This window comes from Rutidosis leptorrhynchoides, chromosome 4, assembly GCF_046630445.1.
Source record: "Rutidosis leptorrhynchoides isolate AG116_Rl617_1_P2 chromosome 4, CSIRO_AGI_Rlap_v1, whole genome shotgun sequence".
Lineage (NCBI taxonomy): Eukaryota > Viridiplantae > Streptophyta > Magnoliopsida > Asterales > Asteraceae > Rutidosis > Rutidosis leptorrhynchoides.
Window position 1 is genome coordinate 44,764,423 of NC_092336.1, and position 10,762 is coordinate 44,775,184.

At 34.0% G+C, this 10,762-nt stretch overlaps 1 protein-coding gene across 1 annotated transcript; it reads left to right on the forward strand.

Annotated features, from left to right (window-relative positions):
- The first annotated feature begins 1,763 nt into the window (after positions 1-1,763).
- On the forward strand, positions 1,764-8,244 carry LOC139839449 (protein PSK SIMULATOR 2-like). The gene is made up of 12 exons (XM_071829512.1): positions 1,764-2,309; positions 3,082-3,395; positions 3,501-3,593; positions 4,520-4,610; positions 4,746-4,839; positions 4,960-5,057; positions 5,161-5,230; positions 6,481-6,590; positions 6,668-6,784; positions 6,858-6,934; positions 7,037-7,081; positions 7,493-8,244. Exons 1-12 carry the CDS (start codon positions 2,004-2,006, stop codon positions 7,920-7,922), a joined length of 1,845 nt encoding a protein of 614 aa, XP_071685613.1. The 5' UTR covers positions 1,764-2,003; the 3' UTR covers positions 7,923-8,244.
- The last annotated feature ends 2,518 nt before the right edge of the window (positions 8,245-10,762 follow it).

The following is a 10,762-nucleotide window of genomic DNA, read 5'->3' on the forward strand; positions in this document are numbered from 1 at the left end:
ACTAAAACTAAAAAGCTTAACTACTTTTGGGATCCGGTTTTCTCATTTTAAGATTCATCTTCTCGCATCGAATTTCTTTGCCCGATCGATTATCAAAATTCTAAACCAAAACATTTGAATTTATCGATAGATAAACTAGAATTTTTTATTTATTTATTTTATAATTATAATTATAATTATTATATTATATTGTAATAATTATAATTTATTATAATTATAATAATGAATAATTATAATTATAACTAGTCCGGATCGGCCCGCGCGATGCGGCGGGGGCTTTCGGCCGGCGCAGTTTTATTTAAAGAAGGGAAAACGGGCCATGTATTATGCGTCGTTGTTGGTGTCGTCGTCTTTAGTGTTTTTTAAAATCTGTCCGGTTCGAACGTAGTTAGTTTCGTTTTGTTGATAAAATTATTTCGAGCATAATGGTGTTGGAAAAAATTTAACTCGCAGCGAGCAGGAAGATACGGGCTGTCGTTGCGTTTAGCGTTTTTTAAAAAGTGTCCGTTTCGAACGTAGTAGTATAGTTCTGTTCATAAAATTATTTCGAGTCTGACGCTGCCGTCGAAAAAATTTAACTCGTGCCGAGCGGGAAGATACGGGTTGTCGTTGTGTTTAGCGTTTTTGAGAAGTGTTCGTTTCGCGTATAGTTAGTCTCGTTGGGTTCGTAAGATTTTTCCGATTTGAACGGTAGTCTCTGAAAAATTTAACTCGCACACAGCGAGAAGATAGGGCCCGTTATATATTCGGATGGAATTAGTTTTTTATATTTTAATTAAATTATATATTTACACTTTTTCCCCTAAATAGTGTAAACTGCAGGGACCGTTGTGGAAATATAGACAAAGTTGAAGGACCGTTTGTAATGTGAACGTAAATTCAAAGTTACAATCGTGTAAAATTAAAACTACAACAGTTGCCATCTCTTTTAGTATGTAAAGGTTAAGGTTAATTAATTATTATAATTATAATTATAATAATTATAGTTATAGTTATAACTAGAAAAAATCCGACCGCGCGTTGCTGCGGTTGTATTCGACGCGCGGTCCAATTTGGATATACGATGTCCGTTTCGCGTATAGTTAGTCGTGTTGTATATGTATATATATGCATGTAATATAACCCGAAATATTTATTTTTTTAACGATGTCCGTTTCGCGTATAGTTAGTTGCGTTGTGTTCGTAAAATTATTTCGAGTTGAACGGTGGTCTCGGAAAAATTTAACTCGCACCGAGCGTGAATATAGGGCCCGTTATTTAGTGTTTTTTTAACGATGTCCGTTTTGCATATAGTTAGTCCCGTTGGGTTCGTGAGATTTTTTCGAGTTGAACGGTGGCCTCGGAAAAATTTAACTCGCACCGAGCGAGAAGATAGGACCCGTTATAAATTCGGGTGGAGTAAGGTTTTTTTTATTTTAATTAAGTTATAAATTTACGTTTTTTTACCCCTGAAAAAGTATAAAGTTGAGGAGTTGTTGTGTAATTTGTGCGAAAGTTGAAGGACCATTTGTAGTGTGAACGCAAACTCAAAACGACAACGCGTTAAAACTGAAACGACCAAATTTGGGAGGAGGTTTAGCATGTAAGTATAGTATAATATAATATAATATAATATAATATAATAGTGTGGAAGAGTCAAACCTCAAAAAGCGAATGATATATAATCCAATTGCATTTGCAGGCCCCTCAAAAAGAAAATATCAAATTCTAGAGAGTGAAACTTTCAAAGAAAACTCCAAATTCAAGAGAGAGAATTATCTTTTTTTATAGATAAATTATAAACTAGAAAAAAAAGAGTCAAACTCTTTGATCTTCTTATTATTCTTGTTTTATTTTTGTTTCCTTGCTATCAAATTCCAGTACTCATAATTCTCAACTTCTCCAAAATTCTCAATTAAAAACCCTAAATTTTCATTTCATTTGTTACATTATACTATGTTAAACAATTGAATTATAGTTTAATATAATAAATATTTTAATTTAATTTAATTGATTGTGTAAATATGGGAGGTGTGTGTACCGGCGGGACGATGAAGCGGAGCTCGGTGGCGGAGTACGGCAGTGATAAGGGTAGTGTAGGGTTTTCTGAAAAATTAAAATCAATTAAAAGTTTTGGTAATCACCAGATGAAGAAGAATAATAATGAGTATGATGATGATGATTACGCACATCATGATGATGATGATGATGATGTTACTGTTAATGATGATGATTTTTATGGTAGAAGGATTACATCCTATGATTCTGGTGAATTGATGTTTTCTATTTCAAGAGAATTGAAACCATCTACTCCTGCTAGGGTTAGCAAGGTACTATACATATACAATTCTGTCTCTATATATACATACATACATATATGTTTTGGTGTGATTTTTGAATTTAAACCATAGGTAATTTTTATGATTTAATTTTTTTTTACTGTTACTATTTTTTTCTCCATCAACGTTCACATGTGAATTTCGATCGATTTAGGTCTGATTATCATGTAATTGAACAGTTATCGTAATTCTTGACTTTTTTGTGATTCTTGTTTGAACATTAAAAATTACTACTGTTATTTTAAATTTGAAAAGTTATCAAATTTCATATATTCTTAAGTTCCTTGCAGGAGGTCTCAGGTTCGAATCCCGTATAGAGCGAATATTCTCAGGTTCGAATCCCGTATAGAGCGAATATTTAGTGGTGGTTAGGGATGGGTTGGAAACAGCCGGGGAGTAATCCTGGGCTGCGTACATTAGAGTATGGGGTCGGATTACTCAACCTCCCGGGTGGCCCGAACAAGGAAAACCTTCTGCCTTTTTTATTGGTGTCCATTGAAGTGGTTGATACGGTTTAAGAAATTCACAAATGCATATGTTTTACGACGCGTTTAGATGCGTAATTAGAAATTTGTAATGTGTAATGAGTAGCTGTTATGGTTCTCACCGAATATTTTAGTTCCTATTGCAACCCTGTATGTATGAAATTTGTAATTTATCTTAACATGATTATTAAGTCTGCTGCTTTATGACATAAGTTTTACGTAGCTGGTTTTATTATTGGATCAAAATCAAAATGGTTTTCGATTTTGAATTTTGGTAGGTACCTCATGTGAGTACAATTTTTGGAAAAGCTGGTAGCGTAGGTCTTGAAGTTTTAGATACTTTGGGTAGCAGTATGTCAAATTTGAACGCGCATAGTGGATTTGCATCTAATATGGCTTCACGAGGAAATAAAGTATCTATTTTGGCATTTGAAGTAGCTAATACAATTGTTAAAGGTTCTAATTTGATGCAATCGCTTTCTGAAGAAAGTATTCAGATACTTAAGAAGGAGATTATGCATTCAGAAGGAGTACAACTTTTAGTGTCTACTGATACAAAAGAGTTGTTACGTATTGCAGCTTCTGACAAGAGGTAGTCTATCCTTTTTTCAGATATTTTGTATCGTTATCGTTATAATATTACTAATGTTATACTTATCATCTTATAATTATAGTAACATGTTTTATCGTTTTGTAGGGAAGAACTTGATGTGTTCTCAAGAGAGGTTGTTCGGTTTGGAGATATGTGCAAAGATCCACAATGGCATAATCTGGATCGTTTCTTTTCCAGGTAAAAGTTATAACTTTATGTTTCTTGATTGCCAATCTTATAATGTATATTTAAATCTATTAGAGGTGGCAATTTGTGACCCATCTACTTTTGAACGAGTCCATTGATAGGAAAACTAATAAAGTTTGGTAAGAAAGAACAGGTGTCAAATGGGTTGAAAGCCATGCAATTTCTTTTTTTAATTTAAAATTCTGTTTGATGCACTAAATAATGCAGCATACCCTTGCAAGCAAGGTTATATCAACCCGTTTAAGCCGTTTTTAAGCTTTTGACCGATTTTTAAAGTTGATCGTTTTTTACCGTTGTTTAATCGTTGACCGTTTTTTACCCGTTTTTAGATCCGTTGCGACGGTACACAAGTAAATCCGTTGCAATGTCCGTTGTGATGGCCGTCTCGGCCGTTTTTTTACAACACAGCTTGCAAGTGAATTTGAAAATTTATTTTTGACGCTGTTATTAAGATGGTGATAATCGTATGTACATCTAGCGTGCTTGATATAGATATAGAGGAAGTGACTTAATATTACCATTCTTAAAAAAAAGAAAACTTTCAATCTCTCAATATTGGTAGTTACTCATTTTGATTTTTATCATTTTGAGTTTGCAGTTTATGCAATGCCTTCATGTTTAAAAAATGAAATTGTTACATATGAATTATGATGCTATTTATAGATATGAGTCTGTTTTAAAATTAGTATTTTGGATGTTGAAATTCACGATTATAGACATAAACTTAAATAAATTATGTTTAAAGATATATAGATAAGATGCTACGAATTGAACAAAACTTGTTAAATGCATACCTATACATATCTGCACCATATTATTGATGTTGACCTAAAACATTTTTGTTTTGTTGACCCGCCCAATTTGCTACTCTAAACATTTAAGATAGTGGAACTAAATCATGTTCGTTGATGGATCAGGTTGGACTTGGATCTCATAACTTACAAACAGCTCAAGGAAGAGGCGGAATTCACTATGTATGAACTATCCAATCTCGCTCAGTATACTTCTGTAAGTTACATTCTTCTCGTTACATTCTATGTTTGGTGTATGTAGTTCACTATTTTGTGTTCGTTTTCCTTCATTAAGTCCATTTAGTTCTTACGCCTCAAATAAAAGATGCTAGCAACTTTTGCTGTGTTGCAGGAATTATACCATGAGTATCATGCTTTAGATAGATTTGAACAAGATTACCGACGTAAGCTCGAGGAAGTGGAATCTTTGCATCTTCCTCGTAAAGGTTAGATTTATAAATTCTTCTAGTAGAAGGGCATCAATATTTTCTTTTGATTAATTAATGATATGCTACAATGTGGTATAGATTATTTTAGTTATCATCTCATGCTTGTTTCCATTGTAGGAGAGAGTCTCACAATCTTACATAGTGACGTGAAGCACCAAAAAAAACTCGTGAGGAACTTGAAAAAGAAATCTCTTTGGTCTAAAAGGCTGGAAGAGGTATTATACCAACTTTCATAATATATGAGTTACGTTTGTAACAGACATAAATCTATAGCGATTCTCGCTAATGTGTCCCGTTATTCTGCATTATTTTTGCTAGATTGTGGAGAAGCTTGTAGATGTTGTTACCTATATCCATCAAGCAATCGTTGAAGCTTTTGAAGAAAATGGTATTGAACTCTTGTTATAATACTTTTTATATCTATCTATGTATATCTACTAGACTACTACAATGGTCACGGGGATAAAATTTTTACTCCTGTTAGGGTTGTGTATGGTACGGGACCAGACCAAACTAACTCGGTTTGGTTCCGTCCCGAGTTCCATTTTATAGCAAATAGTTGGACCACACCATATAAATTAGTTCGGTTTGGTTCCTGAAGGTTCGGTTCTGTTCGGTTCTGAGGAAAGAACCGACCCGTTTCGTAATCATATGAAAACATATAATATTAAATAAATGGCCAAATTATATTCATACACTAGACTAAACAAGTAATATCCGTGAACAAGATTATACTCGCTGGTTATTTAAAAGATTCGTGAGACAAAACAAAATAAGATTAGTTCAACTAGTATTTAGGCATTCGAACCATTTTCTTCTGAGATACTACATTCGATTTTGTTTGTCGACCCGTTATAGATGAAGCCTAAACTGGTTTGACCCATTTACGGGTAGTTGTGTTGAAAAAAAAAAAAACTATACAGCTATTAAATTTTATTAGTCTAACTATAAACTGTTTTACATATCAAAAACTATATAGCTATTAACTTAATTTATAATAAAACATAAGAAAACTATACTTCTTTTTTATATATATAAACGCTAGTCAATGTATATAATTTTATTAGCCGTACATATTTGACTATCACCTTTGTATTTTAATGTAGTATATCTTTTTATTTAATGTAGGATATATCTTCCCCTTATATCGTGGAAAATCTCACCATAATCCCATGATATAAGGGGAAGATATATCCTACGTTAAATACAAAGATATACTACATTAAATACAAAGGTGATAGTCAAATATGTACGGCTAATAATTTTTTTTTAAAACTACAGAATGTATATCTTTTTTCTTATCTTTTCTTTTGAAAATCTACAGAATGTAAATATTTTGGTACGGTCTGTTTTCACTTTTTTCGGGTTCGGTCCGTCCCCATACCGAGGACCGGGACACATGAAAATTAAGGACCATAGACCGTATCGAAACTCCTTTGGAATGCTCGATTCCGGTCCTGTTCTGTCTGGTCCTTGGGATTTTCGGTTTTTCCCGTACCATGCACACCCCTAAGATAAAATGCATTTACATAAACATTAGTATACCTTATTTTTCTCACCAAAACAGAATGCACATAAAATTCCTTCATAATTTCGGAAAAAGTATTAACGTGCCTTTTGTTTGTTGCTTTGTTGTAGAGTCAAATTTAACGACGAATATCAGGGAGGCTCATAAAAAGCCGGAAACTTTAGGTGTTGCAGGTCTTGCGTTACATTATGCCAATTTAGTCACTCAGATGGATAACATCGTAAGCGATTCTCGATTTACGATTCTTTCTTTTACATAATTGCAATTCAGTTAACATTTAGTTTTAAACTATTCCAGGCAGCTCGACCCATCTCTTTACCTCCTAATATGAGGGACAATTTATACAACGGCTTGCCTGTAAGTGTCAAGGCCGCTTTACGATCTCGTTTACAAGCACTCGACTCTAAAGAAGTGGTATGCCTTTATTTACTTTAGAATGAGCAAAAAGTTCCACGTTACTCGTTCTTACAAAAGTGGCTTGTTTCAGATGACGATGCCTCAAATTAAGGCAGAAATGGAAAAAACACTCCAGTGGCTCGTTCCAGTAGCTACAGATACTACCAAGTACGGAATACATTTTTTGTGTATACAAAATATATATAATTTTTTTTTTATAAAATAATTACGTTTATTTTAGTAATAATTTCTTAATATTTATGTTTACAGAGCTCATCAAGGTTTCGGATGGGTTGGAGAATGGGCGAACACAGGGTAAGCAACTTATTCTTACCTCCATCTATTTTAGTCTTTTGTTATTTAAAATTAATTATATGTATACTACAACTAATCTTGTAGTTTTTGACACTTTCTGAATGAGTTTTTCACGCTTTAAAGTGTGAATATAAGTTAGAAGCTTGGAAAAATGACATCAAAATTTTTAATGCGTGAAAAATGCGGTGTCAAATTTTTTTAAGTGATATTAACCTTTTGATACTTTTAATAGTTATTGGGTTTTCCTTTTCGACGCTTTGTTAAATTTTTTGCGACACTTATAGGTTAGGTGTCAAAAACATGTCTAAGTTATTCGCGCTTTAAAGTGTCAAAAATAATGAAAACGTAAAAAATGAAACTTTTTTTGTATTGATATTTATTTTTTAATTATTTAATAAATATTTTCTTCAGTAACGAGTTTGGGAAGAAGACAGCGGGGAGTAACAATATTATTCGTCTCCAGACGCTATATCATGCTGACAAACAGAAGATGGACCGGTACATTTTAGATTTAATTATTTTGCTACACCGTCTAATAAGTCTAGTCAGATTCAGAGACAAGCTTCCAAAATTTGCGCCTCCTCCTACATTAATAAAGGCTAATGGTAAACCCCAAAAGGTCCAAATCTCTTTAGAAGATAGACATCTTCTCGAAAAAGTAATGAAACGGAGAATGTTGGTTCCGGGAATTAGCAAAAGTCAAGAATTTGTTATTGTGAAGAAGAATCGAGCTTCTGTTTTTGCATCGAGTCGAAGTATGGGAAGCTCTCCAAAGAGAGAATCAGGGTACACAGATGTTGACATGTTGGACGTCTTGGATGGTTTAGGTTCAACTTTTTAAGCTGTCGGTACATATTCCTAATGCAAGATTCTCATGTCAATTCGACACATGGGAACATTCCTCAGGAAATAACATTTTGGATAAGGTTGAGTACACAACTACACATCCATTACTATCGTTTTTACATTCGTTACATCAATGCATTTAGGTTATTTATATCATATGCATGTAAATATATGTACGTCTCCTGTATGAAGTGGGTGTAGTAGATTATAGGAGAAGATTATTTTAAGTATGGATAGTGTTTATTTTATTTATATTTTTGTACACAAATGATACATAAATTCGTTTTGTACCTATATCAACATCCCTAGTTTTGCTCTGTTTATTGTTGATACAATTTCTGGCTGCCGAATTGTATTTCCATTAAAATATTAGGCCGAATTCCATAAATTTACGGTGGTACAGAGGTAACACATCGTAAGTCGTAACAGATCGAAAGTGTTATAGGAGTTATATCAACTCAAAACACTTTATTCTACTACACTGTTTTAAACTTTATGTCAAAAGTTTTCATATGGCGGATATCAGCTTTAAAGTTATCGGATATAATTGAGCTATTGCTACATTGGTTTATTATATACACTGTTTTAAACATCGAGTTCAACTCAAACAGCAAACTTAGAAACTCTGAGTCAAGTTTGATAGAGCTTGTAATTTTCAAAGTTGACTTGATGAACTGATACTTTCGAGTTCAGCTCGACTCCATCACCATTATTATTATTGAAAATATTAATATGAAATAACTTGGAACTATTATAAACTGACTCGATGATATCTAGCTCCATCAACTTGAACTCAAGTCAGCGTTTTCATTCTCTACTCATAAATTATTATAAAATATGATGATAAATTATGTTAAAGGTCATATATACAAAAGGTAAAGTGTATAATGACACCTACTCGATAAGGCTTGCAAGCTTTAAGAGCCAAGCAATTCTAATATTCGAGCTCTACTCGACCTCGAATGAGTAAATATGTTTTCGAGATTGTATTTGAGTAGCTCGCATAATAGTATATATAAGGGTATATGTGTTTGACTTAGCTTGTGATTTAGCTCGAGTTGTATATGTGTTTGATTTTTGTAATAATAATAATAATAATAACCACAACCATAGCCGCCGCAATTGCAGCAGCAGCGACAGCGACAACGGCGGCAGCAACAACACCAACTTAACAATAAATAATAAATAATAATAATAATAATTAATTTAATAATTAATAGTAATAATAATAACAATAATAAATAATAATAATAATACTGATACGTATGATGTTTTCGGAAACTGATTTAGACGGGCACAACTCAAGCTTGGATAGGCCAATCGTTTATGATGATAATCCGGTTCCTACGCCGGAAGTAGATGTTCCTGAAATGCCCTCACCAACTACTGAAAATAATTCAAATTTTGAAAATCAAAATGTTGATGCAAGTAATGGGGGGAAAATCGTTTCTCAAGACACACCTATGCTGCTACTAGATGAAGAAGAGTATATGACTAACGTCTACTCTAGGATCTACCATATAGTGCTACCAACGAAGCTGTGCTTCAACGGTACCGGGCCCAAATGATCCTAGGCCCCACGCTTGCAAAGATGGAAAAGATACCCATGCAGGCTCGAATCCGAGTTCTGGCAAACTGTAGGGGTTTATGGTGATGGTGTTTCGCCAGGCTCCAGGGGCATACCGGGTTCCGCTGGATGGGTTGACTTAGTCAACACAGAGCTAACATGTCCCTGCCGATACACATGTTTTTTTGAAAAGATCTACCATATAATTACCAATGCACTCAACAATGATCCTAGGTTATGCTCTCAACCAAAAGAAGGTATTAAAAAAGCCACTTTTTCTGAGATACTTCAGCAAAATCATGAAAGAAGCAAAAGTCACAGTACCCTACAAAATTCTACACCTGTTGTGGTACCACCTTTTCCCATCCCAAATGTCCCCCATGATACTCCCACTCTCTCTCCTGGATTATGCCCATAAGACCCTTTTTAATGGTGATGGGGTGATGGGGTTTTTGTGGGGTATAGTGCTGATGTGGCAAATGTGATGGGGTGATGGATTTTGTAATGGTAGGCGTGATGGGGGTTGTTGGTCCCACATTTTTATTTTTATTTTTTTCATTTTTGTTTGAGTTTTTATAATAATAATAATTATTATTAGTATTTTTATTAATATTAATATTATTTATTATTATTAATTCGTATTATTAATTATAATAATTATCACGGAGAATATTCATTTTTTAACAGAACTTTTATTAAACACAAACAAACACGGTTACATGTTTTTTTAAAAACTAAACATCCAACACAATTACAACGATAATTAAGCTAAACATTTAGAAATCGTCCGAATCACCAGACGAGTAGAACTTGCCATCCGTGTCGTACTGTAGCCCGCTTGGTACATAGTCCTCTTCATCAGAGGGATCAATGTACCCCATCTCAACCGGATACTCGATGTACAACTTGATTGACTCGTTGCGAGTCACAGCTCGACCCACAAGCATACACCAGTCATCTTCTTCTTTAAGATGAGTGGCTGGAACATTGGGTTCCTTGAAGAACCAGACTTGTGAGAATACAAGAGGTATCTCATCCTTGAGGAAATCAAGCACATTGGACAGTGGATGATTACGGACGTTCAAGCGGTACTCCCTTTGTTCAGCATTGACGGTGGTGGAGTAATTCCTGACCTGAGGGTCGAATTCTCCACCGTAGTTCACTTGGACCAAAACATGAATTTGACTCATTTTGAAGTAGTAGAAAAGTAGGAGATAAGTTTTGAAGTATGTGTGGTGTGATGAGAAATAATGGCTTCTATTTGTAGA